The following is a 26,308-nucleotide window of genomic DNA, read 5'->3' on the forward strand; positions in this document are numbered from 1 at the left end:
AAATTTTTTTGTTTATCAGAGAGCTCACCCCCCACCTACCTTCCCCTAAAGTTTGGAACGTTACTTCTGGGACACCCTGTATAAAAGGCACCATCCTAAGATAAAGCGTGAGTGAATTTAACCCTTACTTGGCTTATTATATCTTTTAATAACTAATCTTTATATATGGACCACACTAAAGGCTCCTTTTCATATAATAATTTGTACGTGTCCTTCCCGTGACAAACGTTGGCCCAACCGTGACAGAGGAATTTCGGATTTTTTGTATAATAAAGCCATAATTTTTTTGTAGTTTTTGCTTTGTTTTTGCCCCTGGTCCTATGTTTTATTATAAGACATCAAGTTCACACAGAAAAGTGAAATAAATTCGCAGAGTTTAAGTAAAATATATCTGCTCCAAAAAAGCAGGTTCTTTTTTTGTCCCACCCGTAACAGAAAAAATAAATCAGATTTTTCCCATATAAAAGTAAGCTGGAATTTTTTTTCGTATTTTGTAATAACTCTTATAATAGTCAATTAGGTGTAGCTTTATCAAAGTTTAGAATTGTTCTGTTCTTTATACTTAAATCTAAACAAGAAAATTTTTTCTGTACCCGTGACGGTGGAATCGGCCTAATGTAAAAAAAAAATATTTTTTAAAAACAAGCTTTTATTTAACATGTACAATCAAATGAATAAAATAAAGTAGTGTAAAAAAAGATATTTTAGCAAGAAAATTTTGTTAAAACCGCACTAAAACGAATAAAATAAAATAAGTTAAGCTTTCGTTAAAGTTACTTTAGCCAAATAGTGAGGGGGTTGCTCAAACTCTAGTGAAAATTACTAACAATTTATACTGATTTACTACGTTCTTAAACTTGTCGGCGAATTCAGCGTGCATGCATAATTGGTTAGGTATATGTATGCATGCAGCAGATATGTAAATGCCGGTTCGCTATTCGCGCGACCATCAAACGCTCATAGATTTCATCACTGTCAAACTCTTGAAAGCATCACATTTTTTTTAATGTATATGACGAATTTATTTTAATTTTAGAAGCATGTTAGTTGAAGTACTCAATAATTAATAGAAATAATATACAACGGTATTGGATTTATGCTTACGTGTTTTGAAATCTAAAATAAGCAAAATACAATGGGGCATAATCAAAGTCCTCAGTTAGAGCCAACTTTAGTTACGAGTAACTAAACAGTTAGAGCCAACTTGGTTTTCATATATATCATGGTTAGTTTAGTACTGCATATGTTCTATCTAAAGCCGGCTTTAACACAAAATTATATTAAAAGTAATAGATTAGCTATTTTATGTCATCGTGCAACACTGTTATTTGAGTTTGTTTCGGTTATTTTAATTTTAACGTAATTTTAAAGATCAGAATCATGAAATAGTCATTAGTGGAAGGTATATCTACAATTAAATTTCCCCTCTTTGGATATTCTTAGTAATTCTTTCTCCTATGAAAACCAGAAATAATACACAAAATCTCGTTAAATCAATACGAACAATGAAATACCATTATATTTATCAGATTTAGTGCTAGCGTTGGTAACAGCTTTCGTTGCTCTAACTTTAGAATCGACTCTAAGCGAAAAAGCAGGCGCTAACACAACTATGATATAAGAAATGTATAGATAGAGCCTACTTTTTCTTGACTATGATTATGCGTCAAAACATTAATGACTGTTTATAGCTTGCATTATGTTGTCAGTGCAAGCCAACTTAAGTGCATTTAAAATCTTATTTAAGTTAGATTCATTATAGTTCTTGTGTTGCAGACTGGATACCACTGGCAGACGTTCATTATTTGGCATCGTAATGGTTACGCCATTGATAATACCCTACGATTGAAAGAAATATATTAAAATATAGCTAAAAGCATGATAAAAACATAACGAGGTAAAACCATTGATTTAAGAATTCAAAACTCAAACTCACACACACATTTCGATTTTCAATCTCAAACAAAAACAATTGCGAACAATTTAATGTTTTTATTCTCAATTTTATATGATTTTTAAATGCTGGCAAACGTCAGAAAATCATGGCCGACGAATGGAGAGAATGAATTTACCTTGTAATGTTTTTATCATGGCTAAAAGTATCTACAATTTTCATACCTTTTCCACTGCAATATTTAGAATTATTTTGTGCTCTTTATCACTATCTTTCAGAATTAATTCCTTTTTAACTGTAAATTTAGGAGTTCTTCCATAATTCCATTCCCAAGAACTGAACTCTGTCCTTAAGTTGTCGATTCCTGGAAACCATTTTTCCGTCGGATTGATAAGTTGAAAGCCCAATTGTTTCATAATCTGCTGATTGCCGCCATCTTCCAACTCTGTAGCAAAAGTTCTCAGATATTCATAACCAACTGCAGCTATCAATTGCGAAATATTGACATTCCGATTTATTTCACATAAATTTTTAATGGGTGAACGTACAGAAAGTGTAGAGTTGCTGATGTAACTGACCTGCAATGAAAGATAAATATAAATACATATTTATGTATGTATAAATGTATACAGGACCAGGAACTATTTGAGATTTTTGGAGTTTTACAGAAAAATAATAAACCTTTTTTATTTCCGTGCTGTTCTACCAATAAATCTTTTTTACAAGCTTTTATTTTACTTGCTATGTATGTATATACACCCCCGACAAAGCCATATCACCTCCACATTTTGAACGGTTTTGACCATGAAACAAAAATAGAAGGTAGTTTCATTTATTGACATTCGTTGTTGTTGCTGACCACTTGACTTTAACAAGTTTATGATATTTAACTAAAATCATGCTACCAGACTCACTAGCAGCAAAATTTTTGTTTCTTGAAAAATTAAAAAAAAAATTGAAGTCAGTAAATTTGTTTTTTGTTATTTTTATGGCGTTATAACAATTATATTCAACAATTTTTATGAGCTCGAGGCCGTTTTCAGTGAAAACTTATTGTGGAACAGCAACAATAATTTGAAAAAATGGTAGAAGTGATAGCTATTTCGGAAATCACCACATTTCCTCATCAGACTTCTTTCAGTAGGATTCGAACCGACGATCACCACTGACTCAGCCAGTTGCCTACGCACTGTGCTAAGTTTGTCTTGTTAATTCTTGTTGCTTATTTTCCACTATTTCACTTTGCTAAGCCAACTACAATCAAGCGCAGCTATTCCGCTGCAATTCACTTGATCATGTGGTTGTTGGTTTTGTTGGTTTTTGTTAATATTTCTATTATTAGAATGTTTAACTTTTTAGGTGTGCTCGTCCTTAAGTTATTTGTTTTTTGTTGTAGTTGACTTAGCAAAGTGAAATAGTGGAAAATAAGCAACAAGAATTAACAAGACAAACTTAGCACAGTGCGTAGGCAACTGGCTGAGTCAGTGGTGATCGTCGGTTCGAATACTACTGAAAGAAGTCTGATGAGGAAATGTGGTGATTTCCGAAATACCTATCACTTCTACCATTTTTTTCAAATTATTGTTGCTTTTCCACAATAAGTTTTCACTGAAAACGGCCTCGAGCTCATACAAATTGTTGAATATAGTCAGTGAATTTGGATAAAAATATCAAAGAAAATTCTTGCGCGTTTACAAACTGCAAGAATTCGGTACAGGGCACATAGGGGTATTTGGCCGATTTAGGCGGCCAAAATTATTTTTATGAAATTTTTATTTCAAAATGTTTAGAAAAGACGTATTACGATGTCTAAAATCGTAAATGTTTAAAATCAAGTAAATATAGGTGGAGGACGTACAATTATTCCTCCAAAGCAACAAAAATAAAGTTGGTTAAAGTTTGACACCGATAGACTCTATGGTTGCCGTGGTCCGATTGTAGAAACACGCATACCTACATACGTGTTCGTCTCGGCGATGTTTGTATATAGGTTAGTACATGCAAAGAATTGCCACCTGGTAAAAACTTAAATATAGTAAAGTTAACCGAATTACTACAATATGGGTATCAATTGAAATGGTTTTGAAAGGCTTCATTTCAGGCAGGGTTACCACCTGTTTAAAAATGAAATTCAACTTTAACTAAGGGAATAACAGACAAATTTTTTTTTTATAATGTTGCTAAAATTTGTTTTTATTGTTAAAATGCGTATAGACTTCCTTGAGCTATAAGTTACAAAAAAAATTATGGAAATAACCAATTTTATCTTGTAATGCAATGCATAATACATGTGTAATTGAATTCAAAAACAAAATTTGTGTAAAAAACTATTTTAGGATGATGATGAGTGCCAAGATTCTTCATCGGACCCTTCATCCTGTTCTGAAGACTCTCCAGACTTCGTGTCATCCTTAGTTGGTTCAGCTGGAAGCAACATATCGATTTCTTCCTTTGAAAAGGGTTTGGTTGCTTTTTTGGCTTTGGCCTGAAACTACTAATGAGTGGATCAGAGCTTAGGAGTAACCTGTTCAACACGACGAGATCGCGGCTGTTGAATACCTTTGGGAATTGAAAATGTTCCTTGTAGCCATGTTACGTTACTTTTAAAAAAAAAAAACTTCTTCTTTCCCACGGGCTTTTATCCACCTTTGTATAAACTGTGCTTTTAGTTGTGAAAATTTGTGCTTTATATCTCTTATTTGTTCATCGGAAAAGGTGTCGGATGATAATATATCATTTTGAAGAAACTTTATTTTGTTCTCAAAATTCATAGAATTTTGTCGATGCATCTTATCGAATAAATATTTTCGAGTTACTACTCTATAGCAGGAACCAGTTGATGACTCTAAAGCAAAGGAAATACTTAAAAATTACAAAATATGTATGGAAACGAAATTTTTTTTTTAGATCTATCTTAATTATTGGTCATAAAAAGCTCATCGGTAGCTATCGGAAGCTAATTTTTGTCCAGTATACTATCAAAGCTCCATTCTATAGAACGCAACTAGTAATGTAACGTGGAAATGCTTACGGTTTACAAAGTAATGAAAAAATAATCAATAATAATAATATTTCCGATTACTGATATTATTACTTAGATTAAATTTTGCTAAATCGAAACTATTTAAAATAAATGTAGATTTACCGGTATCTTCAGACTTCATAACAATTTTTAATTGTATAATGACCACAATAATAATAATCACCTTTGAACGCAACTGTTTCACAATGAATGTCATAAAATAAAACGTGCACTATGACAAACTGACAAGTTGTGACTGAGATACTCCGTCAAAGCGGCGTCGGGGTAGGTGTTGCCTATTGTTCCGCAACTATTCAACTGTGGCAGGTAGTATTTTTTTTTTGTTCCTACGATAAGTTTAAAAAAATAGACTTATGACCGCCTAGATCGATCAAATACCCCTATGTGCACGGGTGGGAAGGTTCGAGAATAAAGTTTCTTGCTTTTCCGAGGGTAGAGTACGTAATACGATCCAATGCAGTTTGATGATAAATTGCTGATGCAAAATATTTTTAAACCTCTGAAGGACGTACCGTTATCCGTGGAGGAGGTCGAGTTAAAATGATGGAACTTGTAACAGTACCAATTTGTGGGTTCTCGGAATTTTCTGATAAAGATGTGGCGCTGCTAAAAAATATATATACATAAATATAACCACGAAACTATGTATTTTTGAAAAGAATTATCCACATAAGATGAAAACTACTGCATTTTCATTTTATACAATTTTTGTTTATAGAAAAATGCATAAGTAAGACAGTTCGGGTACGGTTCGGTTATTTGTACAATGCTTTTGGATTATCGTGTCCAAACGCGTGACCCGAATTAAAAAAGTTTAACATCTACGTCTAGCTAAAGGACTAAGCTTTAATTTAAAACAATTATTTCAGTTTCAAATATGCACTTTTTTTTGTAAATGTGGAGGTGGATTTCGCGCAAAAATACTGTGCATGGCGTAACCAGAGTTGGACTGATGAGGTTATTTTTTCGAGCGCGGCCGAAGGCCATCTATGTGGAAAGGAGTTTTTCGCAAAAAAAACACTGCTGATGGCCTAGCACGAGTTTAATTTTTCTTTGCAAAAATGATAATTTCACCCCATTTTGAAAGGGCTCACCGAGTGTCTTCTTGGCGTTCATTGTGGCATTCCTTTTGCGTGTGGCGCTTTGCTGGCAATGTTATAAATGTCATGCAAAGCCACAAAGTTTTATCTAACATCAGCTTTAAATTTTAATGAGTGTAATTTTAGGTGGCACACCCCTTTCTCCCTCCGCTCCCAACAAAACCATCATTGTACAAATAACCGAATATTTCCCACGCACAACATTAAATCCTCTGATGTATTATTTGATTGCCATAAATGTGGTAAAGTAGCTCACAATTTTGTACAATTTATGAAACTTCAAAAACTTATTTTTTGTCAAAAATTTTGAAATGAAACTACATTTTTTTTGTATCATGGTTTTGACCACAGTATACAGTAATCCAGATAGGCAAAACAAAAAATGTAAATATGCTTATTTGACAATTTATTTGAATGTATTGGTTGATATTTTTTCACTCCTGTCGTTTTCTTTAACCCAAATGAAATCCAATTTCAATATTTTCTTATAGTGGCAAATATTTCCAAGTCACTTTAAATAAAACAACGAGAAAAACAAAATTCCCAGCAAATCAGGCTTGCGGCGTAAGCGATTATAACCGGATGCAGTTCCTACATAAGTCATATCTGGTTCCAAACACAACTTTGAGTCAATAATGGTGGGCTGATTTTGGAAAATGGACCCATAAATTAGGGAGTAAAACAAGTATTACTTAGCTTAAAGGTAGAACTCTCTAATTTAAAAATATACCACTGTTATAGTGGAGATCTCCAAAGTTTTTATGAAACATGTACCCAAAGTTATATATCGACGCTCGAACTAATGCAGGAAAGGTTTATGCAGATAAGCAAGGCCGTTTTTCAACGGTATAAAATGTATATACACATATTATTACATACATATTTATCAAAATATTCAGAATGACTAAATGAAATGAATTGGTATCTGTTTGTAAACACGCTAACTCGAACAAAATTTAGATATTTTAACGAAAGTCGGTGCCGAAGTTGCCTTTGGTATAATTTAGGATAGTATTAAATTTTGGTGAAATCTGTCTATAACCACGACCATCAACAATATTTTTGTTTTATTATTTTTTGTTTACGAATGTCGGTGTTAAAATTTACATTTCAAATATATCAACAAACATTTGGGGGTACTTTTGCACCAGTCATTGCCTATGGGTTAATGACAAAATAATCCTATACATGCACAATATTTCATGTATTAATTTTCAAATAAGCATATTGTCAATGGCTGGTTTACTGTATACTGTGGTTTTGACCAAGGCGAATTAATATAAGGTGATAGCAGGAGTACAAAAACAAAAATTTACATGTATTTTGTTTTTTCTTTGGCGGCATAAACTGTCAAAATCTGTAAGAGTGTGTGTAGAAATTCAAACAAAATTTTTTCAATTTGATATCAGAAGCCGTGCGGCGAAACACATACACAAAATCAGCTGAGCTAGTACCACCACCTTATATAAATTCGCCTTGGTTTTGACCAAAATGTATTCAACAAAGTGTGATTGAATTTGACATTGCTCTCAGAAGAACCACCCTATAAAGTCAAATTGAAAAAAAATTGTATGAAATTTGAATCGATTGTTTATATTTTTTGGCATAATAGTACCTTAAAAGAGAGCCTACCTTGGTCAAAACCAAGGTGTATTAAACAAAGTGTGATTGACAACTCAGTGCGGATCTCTTTTAAGGTACTATAATGTCAAAAATTATAAACAAACGAATTAACCCTTACTGATGCATGTATCTTGTCAGCACTGATACCAAGGCGGCTTTTATTTTGATTATAGTTTTGTTTTACTTACATTACCTGGAATATATATATTTTGTCAATAAAATAAAACAAATTGTTTATAAAATCGTTTTCGCAATTTTCTTGTTTTTAATTGCCCAAGTTTTATGCTTTTGGGCGTTTATTTTTATATTTAAATTTTTTATCCTAAACATTATTCGACACTTATAGAAGTATGATTTTACATTTGATTCCAATTTTATATGAGAGCTTAACTGTAACAATTTTGAAATTAAATTTTTTTTATGCGAAATAGTTTGGGTATAAACAAGCTCGTTTGAAAGTGCTTGACTCGGACGGACAACAAATGAAATCACTTTCCTTGAAGTGGTTTTCATAAACGCGAGATGAATCACGTAGTTCAACACTACATCGCTGCCGTCTTAACTCGCAACTAGGTGGTTTAAAACATCGCTCTATTTTCGTGTCCTGACTTCTATTGCATACAGCGCACCGTTCAAAAGTTTTGCTCCGTTTCCTCTTGGTTTCCTTACATTAAATATTTAAGAAAAGTCGAGCGTACATATTTACTTATTACCAAACTTTAAATGTGCTTTCTTGCTCTCCTCGGCGGTTTATCTCTTAACAATTTCACGTTTATTAAGAAAATTTGTTGCTTGAAAGATATTTGTGTAAATTTTTTTTAAACAAATTCAAATTTGAAAAAGAAATATTTTCAAATGGGTTAACAATTCATTTTAATTTGACATTATAGCCTGTTTCTTATGAGAGCAATGTCAAAATCAATCACACTTTGTTGAATACATTTTGGTTTTGACCAAGGCATGATACAAATATTTAAAGGTAAAACCGCTCGCTCAATTCGTCCGCCATTGGGTTTTTTTTTACGTTTGCTAGCATTTTGAGTTTTCTCTCTCGAAATGATTCAAATGTCAAATAAATTCGAAATAAACCAATGAAATTTTATGGTTTGAAATTTTTTTTATTCAAATGTGTGATAACTTATAAATTTAGAGAAGAAAAATGAGTTGCTGCTTTAACGGCTGCAAATATTCCGTTGTCCTCTGCAAGCAAAGCAATATGAAGCTTTTTAAGTTCCCGTAATTACCGTATAAAGGAAAAAATGGATCGAGGTTTGTGGTGTTATGAAAAGGGATCTGCCAAATTGCCCCTATGTATGCTCGGCTTATTTTGTGCCACATCACTTGACTTAATATAAGCATAAGATGGTTCTTTGTAAAAGTACAGTCCCTTTAAGGTACAATATCTTTAAATGTATGCCAAAATCTTCGATTTAACATGAGGGCAGAAGTTCCTTATACACAATTGCTTACATTTATTTATTTACACACATACATATGTATGTATCCATGATACAAAAAAGAAGGTAGTTTCAATAAACATCTTTTGACGGATAATAAAATTTTTTGAAGTTTCATAAATTGTCAGTATTATCAACGGCCTTGCCACTTTGATAATATTAAAACAATACATCGGAGTATTTTCTTTCCCATATTTTTACCAATGTGAGAATATTTCAAATCAAAACTCACAATCAGTACTTGATATTTTTTTACTTACGTGGTTTGCCCCTCTTTTATTACAAATATATAAAATGTAAACTGTTACATTGTAATTATTCTTTTTATTTTATAATAAAAACCATTAGTGCATTATGTTGTTATTTTTTTCATTTTCTTATTTTGATATACAATTTTCGTTTCTTTAATCTTGCGATTTAAAAATCGAATTCTAAAGATTGTTCTTCCCAAATAAAATCTTTTTATAATATTTTGGTCCAAATTTACTTTTAAATTTCTCATCAGATTTTGCAAAAATTTTGGCTTTGTGGTTAGCGAATCACCATTAATTTCAACAAATTTTGAATTCAAAATTTCCAATGTATGCAAAAAACTTGAATTAGGCTTGTACAGACCGCCCTCCGATAAACAGTTAACATACGTATAATTTTGATCACTTTCTACATGCGTCCTGAAGCCTAGTTTTGTCAACCCCATTTTCGAAATTATGTAGCCGGCAAAATTTTCCAGTCCATCATATTCCACATCTTTGAGTGGACTGATGAAATCTTCTGCTTCATGCTCTTCTGCGAGCTACTTAAAAAAATTAGAAATCAAATAAAAACGAAAGGGTAAGGAGTTTACCTCGAGTTCTTCTTCTGCGGATATTTCAATATCGTTAAGTGGTTTGAAAACATTTTCACTGAGCAACTCCTCTTCAAATTTTAACATTACTTCACTTGAAGACTCAACATTTGTTTCCGTGCTCAAAATAGTTTCGTTTCGCTCTAATAAAGTTCATGCATACATTTTGGCTGCATTTCTATATTCATTCTGAACGTTTGGAATAAACTTTTTTGTTTATTTATTCTTTAGAACGTTCCTGATGATATGTTGACATATATTTCAAACGCATTCTGTTTATTCCGGCTGTGAAATGGGATTATCCGGAATGTATAAAGAAACACAGCCTTTAGAATCTTTATGACAACAACAATAATTTCTTTAAGTGGTTAAAAAATTACCTAGAAGGTATGATCGAAATCTGTACTTGAATTCGAGAGGTGACGGATGGTCATGCAGCCCTCCTTTCATATATGTTCAATAACTTCACTAAACTTCACTCATTTTCATACATTTTTGTTTACTTTTACAAAAAAAAAAAAAATATTATCTCTGGTGATCAGGTAGCATGAATTTTATCAAATGTCATAATTTTATTAAAAGTCAAATGGTTAGCAACAACAACGAATGTCATTAAATGGAACTACCTTCTTTTTTGTATCATGGTATGTATCATGATACAATTATTAAAGGTTTTGTAAGTAGCTTTTTTAAAAAATTTGACACTCCCACCCACAGGGATGGGTTATGGAAGCAGGAGAAAAAGGGGAAGAATTAAATCACACTTCCTAAAATGGGAGCTAAATTCCATAAAAAGATGTGGATAATAGTGAATGGTGGTATTTTAAAACAAAAACGAATTTGATTTAATTATTTAATTTAAACAACCTGATTGTTATTAGAAATAAATACTTCTATGTATATACCAAACTAGCGTACGTCAGACGGCGCATAACTCGAAAATGAATGGTCCACTTTGAGCTTTTTTGTTGTATTTATTTGGCAGATGATGGATATGAAGAAGCTATTTGTTTGTGGAAAACTTATGCAATATTTATTTAATAAAAAAAAACGACAAATCAAAAAATTTGGAGCTTACGTTTCTCTCGCGGTTATGGCTCGATTGCTTCGAATATGGTAATTTGAATTCTTTGATGTCGCACTTTTAATGTGCTGGGGAGATAATGCCACCGCCAGAATATTAAACATTGGCTTACGCAGCCGCAATTGGCGATTCGTGGCGGACGAACTCAGGAAAAATAAAAAAGAAACGCAGCTACTGATCGACTGAGACAGGAACCGTGATCTACATCGCCAAATGAGAAGCGCCATAAGTGTGCAATTATATCGCGCCATTGACTAAACCGAGCTGTCGTGAGACGATTAGGCCTATGGATGCGGTTGGGCAATATTATATTGCGTCAAAGTCTCATTCGGAGACACCAGGATTGTGTTGTGGAGGACAATACATACGTAAATACCTTCGTGGCAGATTTATTAGAACCATTGCGCACTTTACTTTACAGCGACTTGGCAGAATCAAGAGGTCTCCACGAATATCGACAAATACATTTCGGCATTTAAGGGAATTTCGTCTCTTTAACCTACATTGTATTTCTGTAGTCCAACGATTCTCATCCATTTTGTCTTGTTATCGCCAGCGAATGGAGAACAAAAATTTCTTCGAATTTAAAAGGTAAAAATTTCACTACAAAAAATTTAAAAATGTTCTTAAAACTTGCAAAGAAATTTGGAAAAGAAATATCACTGTTTTTGTTTTCAGGAGTAGGGTGGGAGTGCCACTGAAAAAATTAGAGCGAGACAACGTTTTTCTTACAAAACCTTTCACTATTGAATGATGTTCTCTTATTTACTTGAAATTTACTTATTATTTGAGAATTTATCTAAATCATTCCAATCATGATAAAAACATAGCAAGGTAGAACCGTTCTCTCATTTTGCCGGCCATGATTTTTTTTTTTAAGGTTTGCCAGCATTTTAAAATCATGGCTGTATTTCTTTATTCATTCTGAACGTTTGGAATAAACTTTTTTGTTTACTTATTCTTTAGAACGTTCCTGATGATATGTAAACGTATATTTCAATGGCCTTCTGTTTATTCTGGTTGTGAAATGGGTTTATCCGGAATGTATAAAGAAACGCAGCCCATATAAAATTGAAAATATAAAATTGAAATTGTTCGAAATTGTTTTTGCTTGAGATTGAAAATGAAAATGTGTGTGTGAGTTTGTGAGTAAATTTAAAAATTAAAATGTTTGGAAACGTCAAGGATTTTAAAAGTAACTCTCAGCGGTTCTACCTTACTATATATTTATCATGATTCCAATTATAAAATTGTGATGTAGCATTTTTAGAATTGTAATACGCATTAAACTTTCATCTTCCGATTCAAATGGATCGCTCTTGGTACATTTTAATTGGAGATCATTTAATATTATCAAAATCACACTAAATCAACTTAATTTTTACATATTTCATCTTTTTTTTCCCTCAATTTAATAAAATACTTCTACCTAGTTACGACTTAATTGCAGCTGCAGCTCAAACTAAATTTAAAATTGGTACTTAGCAAGATAATTCGAAACTAAGGCGACTCTGAATTAGAGATGGGCGGGACCCACGGCACTGATTTAAAATTGGTCGGGAAGATCTGTAAAAATATGGCGGGCGGGACGGGACCAAAATCCTTTCCTGACACTCCCGATAAAACCGCAACCCCTGCAAATTCACAAAATCTTCCTTAAAAACAGATGTTTGAAATATGCACTTTTAATATTTTATTGAGACGAAAACGAATAGTAAAGCAAAACAAAATAATCATAAGATGCCAGATCTTTCTTTATTATTGTTAATACTTAAAATTAATTTGGAAGACATGAACATCATGAAAATCATCGAAAAATTTGCGAAAACTTTTTTTGATTATATGATTTTCTTTGGAAACTCACAAAGATGAAATACAGAAGCTCATCAAGTAAATTAAACAACTTTTGTTTCGTTTGTGGTAATTCCATATACTACACAGTCACTTTGACTTTTACGAACAACAACTTTCAACAGAAACCGAGAAAGATTTCACCAATCCATTATGAGGATCGATTCGCTGGAAAACTATTGAATTCAGAGTTGTCGGACTTTTGCTGGTCGATCGCAGTAGGCAAAGGGCATTAAAAACCATTCATGCAATAGAAACTGCCCCAAGGTCCAAATAGTGTACAATCTAATAAAATTAAAAAATATCACGAAATAAAATATGAGTTATAGCGCAAAACCACATATCTGAACAATCAGTTATAGTGAACCGATTTCCATGATTTTCAGAAATAGTTAAGGTTATATCGAAAGAAGGTAATTTGCACAATTTTAGAAAAATAACTTTAAAACTGAGGGAATCATTAACAAAAAAGCTTAAATTTAAGCAAATGTTCAAGTACAGTTATCTCGAAAATCGGAGTCAATCTGTCAAAACGGGGGACGCCATTGAGTTTAGAAAATTCCAGTCAAGGAAGTTTAGCTAATAAACCTTTTCCCAGAAAATGGTTCATAACCCGAGTACAGCGAACAACGAAAAATTCACTTTCAGAGCTCTAAAACTTCCCTCCTAAATGTCTCAAAATTTTGACGTGATACGGATTTTCTGAAAACGCCATCGTAATCTAGAGGCCAAAATTAAGTTTATGTGTTTAGTCATTCAGCTGTGATATTTTAAAACTTTAAAAATTTACCTACAGAGTAATGTGAGTAACTCGGATAAATTTTACACATATGCTCAATTATTAAAAAATGACTTCAGGTTTCAAAGAAACTGTAGGCTTTTCTAGGAATCCTGTTTTATATATTTTAACAGAAATAGAAAATAAGCTGCGTGTACAAAAGAAAAAATCAGCCACACCAAATATTAAAAAGGATCATATCAACAGAGTGTTGGTAATGAAGCATTACTTGGGTTAACCCAACCAACGTTTCAATTGTGTTAACAGAAACATTGAGGGCCAGAAGGGGCAGTTTTTCAGTACACGGCCGTGCTTTAAACTAAGTATAAACGCCCGATCTGGCTGGTTTAAACTAACATCAGCCAATAAAATGTCAGCCAGCTGTTCAATTTAAACTACTTAGTCTAAGTTTAAACTGGCACTGAAAAACTGGCCCTGAGTTCCTCACAAACAACTCTTTGCAATAAGTGGATACACTCTAATGGCCTTATTCATAAAAAATAAATTAGGTTTAAAGAGCTTTATAAAGTGACATATTCATACAAATTTTCGATTTATAAAGCAGTTAAAGTCATGATACAAAAAAGAAGGTAGTTTCATTGTCACTTTTCGGGCGCCATATTAACTACCTGACAATTAAGCAGATTGTGACATTTCGTGCTGCCCTACCTAGTCCTCAATAATCATTTATTTATTGTAAACAAAAATATTTACAAAATTAAAACGAAAATAGAAATTCATGATATGATAAATATTACATATGGACGATAGGAGGTACTCCCGATTGAACTGGCACTCAGAGTCTGGAAGTAAGTAGTGTGTTAAATGCAGCTTGGCCGTCACGTAAACTCCTTCCGCTCCACCTATTTTCCGCCGCGTAGGTCATATCCTTGAGGATTGCAAATACCTCAGCCTGGAAGACCGAAGCATACTTGCCAAGAGAAAAGTTAATGACGGTAAGTGCAGCAGTGCATCAAGAACAACGCCACGTATTGCAGAGAAATCTTTCGTACCGCAAACGGCAATAGTTCTTTGAAGTTTTGCAAGCAGACCTCCCACGCTCTTGATTGAGAATCTGCTCCACCCTATCACTGACGCATAGCTAATTATGGGTCTGATCATAGAGGTATAAATCCAAAGACCAGTTTACATTGCCAAAATGCTGCCCATACTTTAGAGGTTTTGTGTTCCTCGTTAGATTTCCACGAAAGTTTTGTATCCAGAGTTACTTATAGATACTTCATTTTCGGAGAATTCTGAATTGTGACTCATTTCATGTTGGGAGCAATGAGACCATTCAACATTCTCCGAATCGGGGTTCAGACTATGCTTCAATGACGTAATATCTAACAATACATCTTCTTCGGACTATTTAACAAAAAAAAAGAAGAGTTTTGTTATGTAAATTTATTTAATGTATTTAAAATAAAACGAACAACAGATTTTAATAAATAAATGTTTCAAAACTAGATTTTATTTTATTTCTTCATCTCTGCACATCGATATCTTTCAAAGGATCTTTTCAACGCTTGAGAAAAACGTTCAAATTTGATTATCGAACACATCAACTTACTATTGTTTGTATGTAAACTTTACTCCCAAATATTTAAAAGAAAATCTCCCCTATAAAAAATTTCAATGTGGCAAAGCTATGCTTAATGTTTACATCTGGAGAAATGTCAAAAATCTGCTCTATAATAAAAAAAATAGTAGTAATGAAACTACCTTCTTTTTTGTATCATGGTTAAAGTATTCTTTATTTTTTATGAATTTGTGTGTAAGTATACAGAGAAAGAAAAGAGAGCGAAAAATTACTTTTTGAAACAAGTGGTATTCCCGCATGATTCAATGGCTGCGTTTCTTTATACATTCCGGATAATCCCATTTCACAGCCGGAATAAACAGAATGCGTTTGAAATATACGTTAACATATCATCAGGAACGTTCTAAAGAATGGCTGCGTTTCTTTATACATTCCGGATAATCCCATTTCACAGCCGGAATAAACAGAATACGTTTGAAATATACGTTAACATATCATGAGGAACGTTCTAAAGAATAAGTAAACAAAAAAGTTTATTCCAAACGTTCAGAATGAATAAAGAAATATAGCCAATAATTAAAGGTTAGATAATTATTGACACCCGCGGTGTGAAACTCCCTTACAAAGGGTTGCAAAGGGGAAGAATGAAATGCCTTGTTGCGAAAATGGTAGTAGAAAAGTACGCAAAGTAGGCACTTAGTAGTGAAATTTCTTTTGTAAATTTTAATGTATTAGCAGGAAATGTTGCATTTTAAACGAAATATTTTAAATAAATACTAAGATGTCTACGTGAATTACGTAATTTGTGTGCTATTTAGAGGTATAAAAACTGCAAAAGGGCCTAAAATTAAAATAAAACTACTATAGGCCCTATGCTGAATATCAGCGCATCAGTATAATATGGCTGGCGTCACTTTTACTGACGATGACGATATTCAACATAGGGCGGTATGAGTTTTATGTAAACGTCGAATTTAAAAACATTTTTTATTGTCATCAGTTAAATGTGCTTTATATGCATATACACATATACATATTGTACAAAAACATATAATTCTATTTCACATGAAAGCTACACTTTAAAGAAGCAACACGGTCCCACTGCTAAGGGAGCGGTACGAGAGAGACAACTGTCAGTTTATCTAACCTTTAATTATTGAATCATGGTATTCCCGGACTAATCGGATGCATTGACGGCACACACGTTAAGATTCTGGCACCAGAAAAAATTTGCAGCACCTGTACTACTGTCGAAAAGGGTATTTCAGTATAAACGCAATGATAGTAAGTGGACTAGTAAGTGTACGTGCAAGTTAAAGAAAATTTGTCTTCTCTTTTAGATGTGTCACGATTTGATCAATATTAAATACATCAATGCCAAGCACCCAGGGGCTACGCATGACTCTATGGTTTTTCAAATGTCCGGTTTAAAGTCACAATTAGAGTCAATGTGTAACCGTGGTTCAGATAACACTTGGTTATTATTTAAAATGCTACGTCCATACAACTCAAAACGTGTTAATTGGATTATTATTATTTTTTAAAGTAATGCTGGCTATGCTTTAGCGCCTTATTTGCTAACACCTTACAGAAATGCTGAACCAGGATATATAGCTTATATAATACCCGGCACTCCAAAGCTAGAAACATTATTGAGAGGACGATTGGGGTGTTAAAAAGCCGGTTTCAATATTTGTTAAGTGCTCGCTCACTTCATTACACTCCTGCAAAAGCCACGATAATCATAAATGTTTGTGCGGCTCTACATAATATTTGGAACCACTACAATGTCCCCTATGAAGAAGTGAACACTGCAGACGTCCAGCACGGGAGTGTTGAAAGAAGATAATGCAAATGATAAAGTTCCTATGCGACAAGCTGCAGAAGAAATGTCTTGTCGTGCTTACACTAATATTTTCATATTTTGTTTACATTTTTATTAAGCATAAGAAAAGCATATTCATCGCTTCAGGCACCAATCATTTCCATTGTTTCATTAAATATAAATAGCAAAAATAAAAATCAATTCACTGCAGTCTTTGACATTTTCATTTATTGTAGTTCCTATACATTTCTTGTTTCAGTTCAAGCAGTTTTTTTTTAAGTTCTAGTTTAGCTTTTCGAGCCATTCTTTTATTCTCGATATCCTGCTTGTAAAGAGCTAGTTTATCCTTTTTTAAATAGTAAGATCTTTTATGTCAGTCTCAATATTTGGAAGGTTCGTTTTTATATCTTTGAAGGTATTAAGAGATTTATTTTGAAATTCAGCTTGTTTATTTGTTAGCTGCTCTAGTAGTGCAATTTGGCGGTGTTCTTTGCGTCCAGTTCTAGTTCTGTCATGGAGTATCTGGTTTCGAGAGGGCGTCTGGAGGTCATGATATTCTAATATTTCGATTACTCTACCAGACTCATTTTCATCTTGATTTTCTTCCTCATTTTGTACTCCAAATTCTTCTCCTGGAGGAATATTATATGGAGTATAGTTCATCAATATATTCACGGTCTCTTCCAGATTGGAAAGTGACCCCGTGTTCTTTGGTCCACCTCCAGTCGCGATGTTCTATGCTTGGTTGTGTGTGCACTTTTTTCTTGTCTTATATTTTAAATCATTCCAAACCTGCAAGTTAATGTATTGTTATTTCAGTATCAAAATAACGATCTTCTAATATGCTTACTCATGGTCAGGCATCCGACGGACGTGTTGGTGGCCCTAATGAATTCAGATTTTGTGCGACTTTTTTCCATCGTGGCTTTGTAATGGCTTCAGGACATACACCTCTTGCAAGGTCCGTATTCTCTTCCATAAGCGAAGCCAGACGCTCCAATTGGTGTTTCGTACTCACAACTCTCGGCCTGAAAAAAGTATTAATAAATTTTTTGTTTAAATCCTTTCAAAAACCCGTTTTACTCACTCCAATACTTACATGACTATAATTTTATCAAACAAATTTAGTATTCTTAATTGTTTCCACAGTCTATCACTTAAAAAATGGCGAACCGCTTGCAAGCGTTAGAAATGGAACAGCTGATTTCATAAATAGTTGCGTTCGACAAGTCAAAAATGTGTAGTAGTTTTTCCAAATTTCTACTGGATGGCGTTCGATAACGACAAAACATTATCCAACACACGCAAATTGAGAGAGCAAGCGTTCATTTTGATGCAAGAGAAGCGTTCATTTTGTACTGGCAAAATTTTAGTCTGCAAAAATTATCCAACACGAAAACATATGGTTGCAATTTTTGTAAGCAAACAAAATTGCATTTTTCGAGTTTTGGTATTTATATGCTTTTTGGCTGCCTATTATGTGACTTTATGATAGTGCCAACTAGTTTTTATACCCGAGCGCACTTGTGCACAAGGGTATATATATTTTGTTCACATAACGGTTCTTTGTAACAGCCAAAACGAATCGAGATAGATATAGACAAATGTATACATAAATGCTCAGAATGAATAGAGAAATCAATTAAAACATGTCTGTCTGTCCGTCCGTCCGTCCGTGTACACGATAAATCGAGCAAAAATTGAGATATCTCAACAAAACGCCCACGCCCACTTCCCATATAACGGTAATTTCCAGAAATACGAAAACTGCGATATTTTAGTAACTATTGAAGATAATTCACTCAAAATAGATATTTACAATAATTTTCAGACGAAAAATAAGAATATTATAAATTTTTGGAAAATGGGCGTAGCCACGCCCACTTATGGTTACATGTGTATATCTTGGTAACCACTGCACCAATTTCTTCCAAGCTTGGCACAGTTGTTGGCCTTGATACAGCATACTAAATGGCCGAAAATTTAAAAAATCTGACAATAACCACGCCCACATCCCATATAACGGTAATTTAGAGAAATACAAAATCTTCGATAAATCAGTACATATTAAAGCTAATTTATTCCAAAATGATGCTTACAACAATTCTTTTCGAAGAAATACGTTTATGATAAAATTTTGGAAAATGGGCGTGGCACCGCCCACTTATGATCACGTATATGTATCTCAGTAACCGTTATACCAATTTGTACCAAACTCGGTATGGTTATTGTGCTTGCCACATTAAAGCAAAATGCTGAAAATTATTGAAATCGGACTAAAATTACGGCCGCTTTTCATATAACGGTAAATTTGAGAAATGCTTGAAACTTCAATATTTCGAAATTTAAGGACGCTAATTTACTCAAAATTGATACACCCCGGCTTACCATATAGCGGTAGCTTTCGGAAAGGTGAAAAAACATATATTTAATACCTGCGCCGGATATTTAATGTTCGGCTCCGCCCGAACTTAGACTTTCTTACTTTCTATTTCTAGAAATGTTCCTGGCGAACATTGAACGTTCACTTTCCTTTTTTCTTCCATAGAGGAAACATGAATTTCAGTTTGTTTACAAATAAAACATAAACAAAGTCAGCTGGTGTGTCTTCTTCTTCCGGTTTTTGCAAGTGATGGCTAATTTCCTGTTCGTTTACTTTTTTGCTTTTTCTTTTCTTTGGGGGAGAATTTTCGCTTACACTCTTGATTTTGATTGTTGGCTGGTGTTGGCTAATTTTGTTATCGAACGCAACTAATATCGTAAGGAAATACCAAATCTTAACGACTTACGATAAACGATAATACGGCTCAGCAGAATGCAAGCGTTTATCGTGTATTGTATGGATTCATAATAGGGGGGTTAGTTTTACGATATAGCAGAACGAGTGTAGAAATGTATAGATTTTTCATTACGATATTTACAAAAAATTAAATTTTTACTATCGTGTATTGTATGGATTCATAATAGGGGGGTTAGTTTTACGATATAGCAGAACGAGTGTAAAAATGTATGGATTTTTCGTTACAATATTTACAAAAAATTAAATTTTTATTAAATAATATCAATTTTGATCATCCGTTTATGTAATTTTTACTTTCATTGCATGTTTGTGCAAAAGAACAAGTTATTATTTTCTTGTAAAATAGCCAGAACAAATGCAGTGCTGTGAAGTCGATGTTCATCGAGAGCATGTTGTGAAACATACAAACTAAGCCATCTAGTACCGGGATTCGGAATTCCGAATAGTGAATGGTGGTATTTTATAACAAAAAGGAATTTGATTTAACTATTTAATTTAAACAGCCTTATTTACATCGAATACAACCCCTGATTGTTATTAAAAATAAATATTTCTATGTATATACCAAACTTGCGTACGTCAGACGGCGCATAACTCGAAAATGGATGGTCCACTTTGCGCTTTTTTTGTTGTATTTATTTGGCAGATGATGGATATGACGAAGCTATTTGTTTGTGGAAAACTTATGCAATATTTATTAAAAAAAAAGACAAATCAAAAAATTTGGAGCTTACGTTTCTTTCGCGGTTATGGCTCGATTGCTTCAAATATAGTAATTCGAATTCTTTGATGTCGCTCTTTTAATGTACTGGGGAGATAATGCCACCGTCAGAATATTAAACATTGGCTTACGCAGCCGCAATTCGCGATTCGTGGCGGACGAACTCAGGAAGAATATGAAGAACACCCAGCTACTGAACAACTGAGACAGGGAACGTGATCTACATCGCCAAATGAGAAGCGCCATAAGTGTGCAATTATATTGCGCCATTGACTAAACCGAGCTGTCGTGAGACGATTGGGCCTATGGATGCGGTTTGGCAATATTATATTGCGTCAAAGTCTCATTCGGAGACACCAGGATTGTGCTGTGGAGGACAATACCTACATAAATACCTCCGTGGCAGATTTATTAGAACCATTGCGCACTTTACTTTACAGCGACTTGGCAGAATCAAGAGTTCTCCACGAATATCGAGAAATACATTTCGGCATTTAAGGGAATTTCGTCTCTTTAACCTACATTGTATTTCTGTGGTCCAACGATTCTCACCCATTTTGTCTTGTTATCGCCAGCGAATGAAGAACAAAAATTTCTTCAAATTTAAAAGGTAAAAATTTCACTACTAAAAATTAAAAAATGTTCTTAAAACTTGCAAAGAAATTTGGAAAAGAAATATCACTGTTTTTGTTTCCAGGAGTAGGGTGGGAGTGTCATTGAAAAAATTAGAGCGAGAGAAAGATTTTCTTACAAAACCTTTCATTATTGAATCATGTGTATGTATGCACATTCAAACTTTTTTGTTTCGACAGAAATATATTTATTTGGTTTGAGTGAAAATAAAAACAAACAAATGAAATGACGGCGAGAGAAAATTTCAAAAATGCTAGCAAACGTCAAAATTTCTAAAGCTGGCTCTCAGCGATTGTACCTTATAAATGATTTTATCATGGAACAAGGTGTATTAAACCAGGTGTGATTGACAACTCAGTGCGGCTCTCTTTTAAGGTACTATAATGTCAAAAAGTATAAACAAACGAATTAAACCTTAGTGATGCATGTATCTTGTCAGCACTGATACCCTAGGCTTTTATTTTGATTACAGTTTTGTTTTACCTACATTACCTGGACTATATATATTGTCAATAAAACAAAACAAATTGTTTATAAAATCGTTTTAGCAATTTTCTTGTTTTTAATTGCCCAAGTTTTATGCTTTTGTACGTTTATTTTTATATTTAAATTTTTTATCCTGAGCATTATTCGACACTTATAAAAGTAAGATTTTACATTTGTTTCCAATTTTATATGAGAGCTTAACTCTAACAATTTTGAAATTAAATTTTTTTCATGGGAAATAGTTTGGGTATAAACAAGCTCGTTTGAAAGTGCTTGATTCAGACGGACAACAAATGAAATCACTTTCCGTGAAGTGGTTTTCACAAACGCGAGATGAATCACGTAGTACAACACCACATCGCTGCCGTCTTAACCCGCATCTAGGTGGTTTAAAACATTGCACTAGGGCTATTCGCGATTCGGTGCATAAGAGCTGACAAATTTATGCAATTGCAGAAATGTGCCTTGGATTGTGAGCGACCTTTATTAAACTGTCATGGTAAAACTTTTGCAAAAGAATTTCACAGCTGATTCAAAAGTAGTTGCTAATAAACGTCCATTTTTTGTGGGGTTATCTCTTTTTATTTTCTTTCTAATAATTTTAGTTTCCATTTTGCTTTACGTTTTCTTTTTTGTGCATCAGCTTTGGTTTTGCTTAGGAATTTAATCAGCTGATAGAAATGTCAACCAGAGTTGCAATGCATAGCATTTTTATGCTATGGATTTTCGGTATTGCAAATTTGTCAAACCATGACAAATGCAAATGCGTGTATTTTGTTTGTGTATTGCAAATAACAAATAACAAATAACAAATTTGCAATGCAATGATGCTAGGCCATTTGCACCGGATCGCGTCCTGACTTCTATTGCATACATCGCACCAAGGCGAATTTATACAAGGTGGTGTTACTGGCGAATTTAGATTTTCGCCACGGTACTTCTTAAGGTACGACCGCACTAAGCGACGCGACACTGCAGCGGCACTACGCGACACGACGCGACACTTTTTGGTATACCGCACTGAAACTGCTGCGGCGCGACACTTCGCTGCAACTTTTTTTTTTTGTTTGCGTCAAAACCTTCAAACAAAATGGATGCCAGTGACGCTGATGTAATGTTAATGCCTTTTATTTTTATTTTCCTTGGCGAATTCTCCTCAAATGTTATGTTTCTTTACATAAAATTTTCTTGATTGAAATGCATGTGAATATTCACTCACAATTCGAAATCAATTCCTTTAAGTTAAAATTATAGTACGAAATGTTATGTCTCTCCGCTGGGTATACCGCACTATGCGGCACCGGAACTGCGCGACAGAACGCGACGCGACATTTTTGCCTAGTTGGTCAACTTTGCCGCGCAGCGTCGCGTCGCGTAGCTCCGCTGCAGCGTAGTGCGGTATGCTCCATAAGAATCCATGCAAAGAATATTTTGCCGCGCTGTGTAGCGTCGTGTCGCGTCGCCTAGTGCGGTCGTACCTTTAATGTCAAAATAGTGTGTTTGTTGTAATATGAATTCGCCTTGTTTACAACAAACACATCATTTTGACATTAATAAGTACCGCGGCGAAAATCTAAATTCGCCAATAACACCACCTCGTATAAATTCGCCTTGCAGCGCACCGTTCAAAAGTTTTGCTCCGTTTCATCTTGGTTTCCTTACATTGAATATTTAAGCAAAGTCGAACGTATTTACTTATTACCAAACTTGAAATGTACTTGTTTGCTCTCCTCGGAGGTTTATCTCTTAATAATTTCACGTTTATTAAGAAAATTTGTTGCTTGAAAAATTTTTGTGTAAATTTTGTTTAAACAAATTTAAATTAAAAAAAAAAATATTTTCAAATGGGTTAACAATTCATTTCAATTTGACATTATAGCCTGTTTCTTATGAGAGCAATGTCAAAATCAACCATACTTTGTTGAATACATTTTGGTTTTGACCATGACACATAAAAGGATTAAAATGAAATATCATTATCAGTGCTTGGTAGTTTTTTTACTTACGTGGTTCGCACCTTTTTTCATTAAAAATATTTAAAATATGTAATGTTAAAGGAGACTTCATTGAAATTGTTCTTTTTATTTTATAATAAAAATCACGAGAGCATTCTGTTGTTATTTTTTCATCTATGTTTCATCTTTTATCTAATTCTAAAGAATTCCCTTTTCAAATAAATTCTTTTTATAATCGCTAATTCCATGTGAATAAATTGTTCTCATAATTTAACTTGCAAAACAAAAACCAATTGGGAAAAATTATTTTTGGTTTACTTTATAATTTTGGGAATATTTGTTCACCTGAAATTCGTGATTCGTGATGAAATTCGTGAAAATTTACTTTTAAATTTGTCATCACATTTTGCAAAAAATTAGGCTTTGCGGTTAGCGTATCACCATTAACTTCAACAAATTTCGAATTTAAAATGTCCAATGTATGCAAAAAACTTGAATTCGGCTTGCGCAGACCGCCCTCCGATAGGCAATTAGCATAAGTATAATTTTGATCACTTTCTTCATCCGTTCTGAAACTTAGTTTCGTCAACCCCCCTTTTTGAGATTATGCATTAATTTTCAGGTTCATCATATTCGACTTCTTTGAATTTAATGAAATGTCATAATTTTATTAAAAGTCAAATGGTTAACAACAACAATGAATGTCATTAAATGAAACTACCTTCTTTTTTGTATCATGGTTTTGACTATTTATCTTTTGTTTGTTTAATGTTCATTATTTTTATATAAAAGTATAGCTCTTTATCTAACAAATACCATTTAAATCCAAATTTCAGACTTTGTACCAAAATTATAAAAATTCTACAACCTTTTCCTCCCAATTCCAAGCGTTTTAATTTTAATTTCTAAAATAATTTTTGGTATGAAGTTTTATAGCTTATTAAATTCTAGTAAAATGAAGTGCAAGTTTGAAGCTGCTGAAAAATCGCCTTAATTTTTGATAATTTCTTTGCTGTCGGTATCACGAATTTTCTTCCATACAAAGTAATATTTGACATCGTCAGAAAAAAAATATCAAAAATCATTGCGATTTTTGAGCAAATTCAGAGTGTCACTTTATTATACTAGATTTTAATAAGCTATAAAACTGCATACCAATATTTTATTTAGAAATTCTAATTAAAATACTTGAAATTGTGGTAAAAAGCTTGTACAGTTTTAAAACTTTTTGCACAAAGTTTGAAATTCGGACTTACATGGTTTTTGTTAGATAAGGAGCTGCACTTAATTTAAAAAAATAATGAACCCTGAAAAAGCAAAAGATAAGTAGTCAAAACTGGTATAAAAGTTGAAGTGCTATCTTTTGTCGCGGGCTGTATGTATGCACTTTTTTGGGTAAAATTTTGCAATAAATTTTAACCAACTTCCCAATGAGCTATAGACCTGAAACTTCAAACCTAGCTCAGAGCCCGATGACAATGCAGCATGAAATAATTTTCTAGGTGGCGCAGGGGTCAAGATATTTGAAAACCCCGGTCAATCATGATATCTTGAAGTCAGCTCACCTCAAAAAACGTAAAACAATTGCATCCGTTTTTACCAGGAGGCTTGATTTATATAAACCGCGAAATCAATGGTAGCCCCGAGGTGGTACATACAGGGTGTCCAAGAAGTCATGGATAACCCTTTAACCGCCAGTGCACGACATTATGGTCTACCAAGTAAAAAAATAAAAACTTATAAAAAGTGTCATGGTTTTCGAGATTTTTTGACTTTTTTATATTTTTGAAAAATCTGTACCTTCGGCCGATTTTTTCCATGCCGTTTCTACAAATAAGAACTTTTTGAAGTTGCATCTTTTTTATTTTTATCTGAACTTATTCCGCTACAGATATCGTTCCTAATGAAACTTCTTCTAAAAGCTGATAAAAATGATTTTCCAGAAAATCTAAATATGTACAAAGGAGACTCCCAAAGACCTTGAGTACATCCAAGCCAAGTGGGCCATCCGAAGATGTTCACCACCAATGCCAGAACTAATACGTGTTTTGCTTCTTTAATTATAGTCCTCTCTCTTTTTATATATAGTTTAAGTAAGACTAGCAGGTTAACCTTAACACCGAAAATTTTAAAATTTAAATGCAGTGCGAATTTAATGTACTTTTGTAATAATGACCTTAGACTACAATTTGGAGGGTTCCAAAGACTGTTTATTTACAATAGGGGTATTCTCGAATGCATGACTTGCAAACACACAACAACAAAATACATGGGAAACAGCATTTCCTATCGCTGCAAAGTATGCAACGTCTGGACCTATGTACATATTTTGCAAAATAGCATAGCAAGATAAATGCGAGCTTGCTAGTTGTTTTGTTGTTAGAATTGCTACATATTTCTCTCATTCCTCTCAACTCACTAACTTAACTTTTTTGCTGTATCTTGTTGTTGTATTTGATACAGAATTCCGCTGCTTGCTAAATATGCATGCTAAAACTTTGCAATGGGGTGCTGTCGTACTCTTCCGATTTTGGAAGAGAATTGCATTTCGTGCAACCCGTGCAACTTGCAAGACTTCCGAGAATACCAACATTGCATCCTTAGCAAGCAATCCGTCTGAAGAAAATTCACCTAAACACGCAAAGATTCAGGAATTGATGTGGAAGGCTAC

At 33.4% G+C, this 26,308-nt stretch overlaps 1 protein-coding gene across 2 annotated transcripts in view; it reads right to left on the minus strand.

Annotated features, from left to right (window-relative positions):
• Nucleotides 1–997: 997 nt before the first annotated feature.
• The window catches only part of LOC118742252 (lipoyltransferase 1, mitochondrial), an 81,153-nt gene continuing 55,842 nt past the window's right edge, over nt 998–26,308 (minus strand). For both annotated transcript variants that reach the window (XM_036474178.1, XM_036474176.1), the window contains 2 exons: nt 2,119–2,472; nt 998–1,839 (listed from right to left, as the gene is read on the minus strand). In XM_036474178.1, coding sequence (XP_036330071.1) covers nt 1,675–1,839; nt 2,119–2,472 — 519 coding nt within the window. In that variant the 3' untranslated portion in view covers nt 998–1,674. The remainder of the gene's footprint in view (nt 1,840–2,118; nt 2,473–26,308) is intronic.

The sequence above is a fragment of the Rhagoletis pomonella genome, unplaced genomic scaffold, assembly GCF_013731165.1.
Source record: "Rhagoletis pomonella isolate Grant_MI unplaced genomic scaffold, Rhpom_1.0 Rhpom_scaffold_00007, whole genome shotgun sequence".
In the NCBI taxonomy this organism is placed as follows: Eukaryota; Metazoa; Arthropoda; class Insecta; order Diptera; family Tephritidae; genus Rhagoletis; species Rhagoletis pomonella.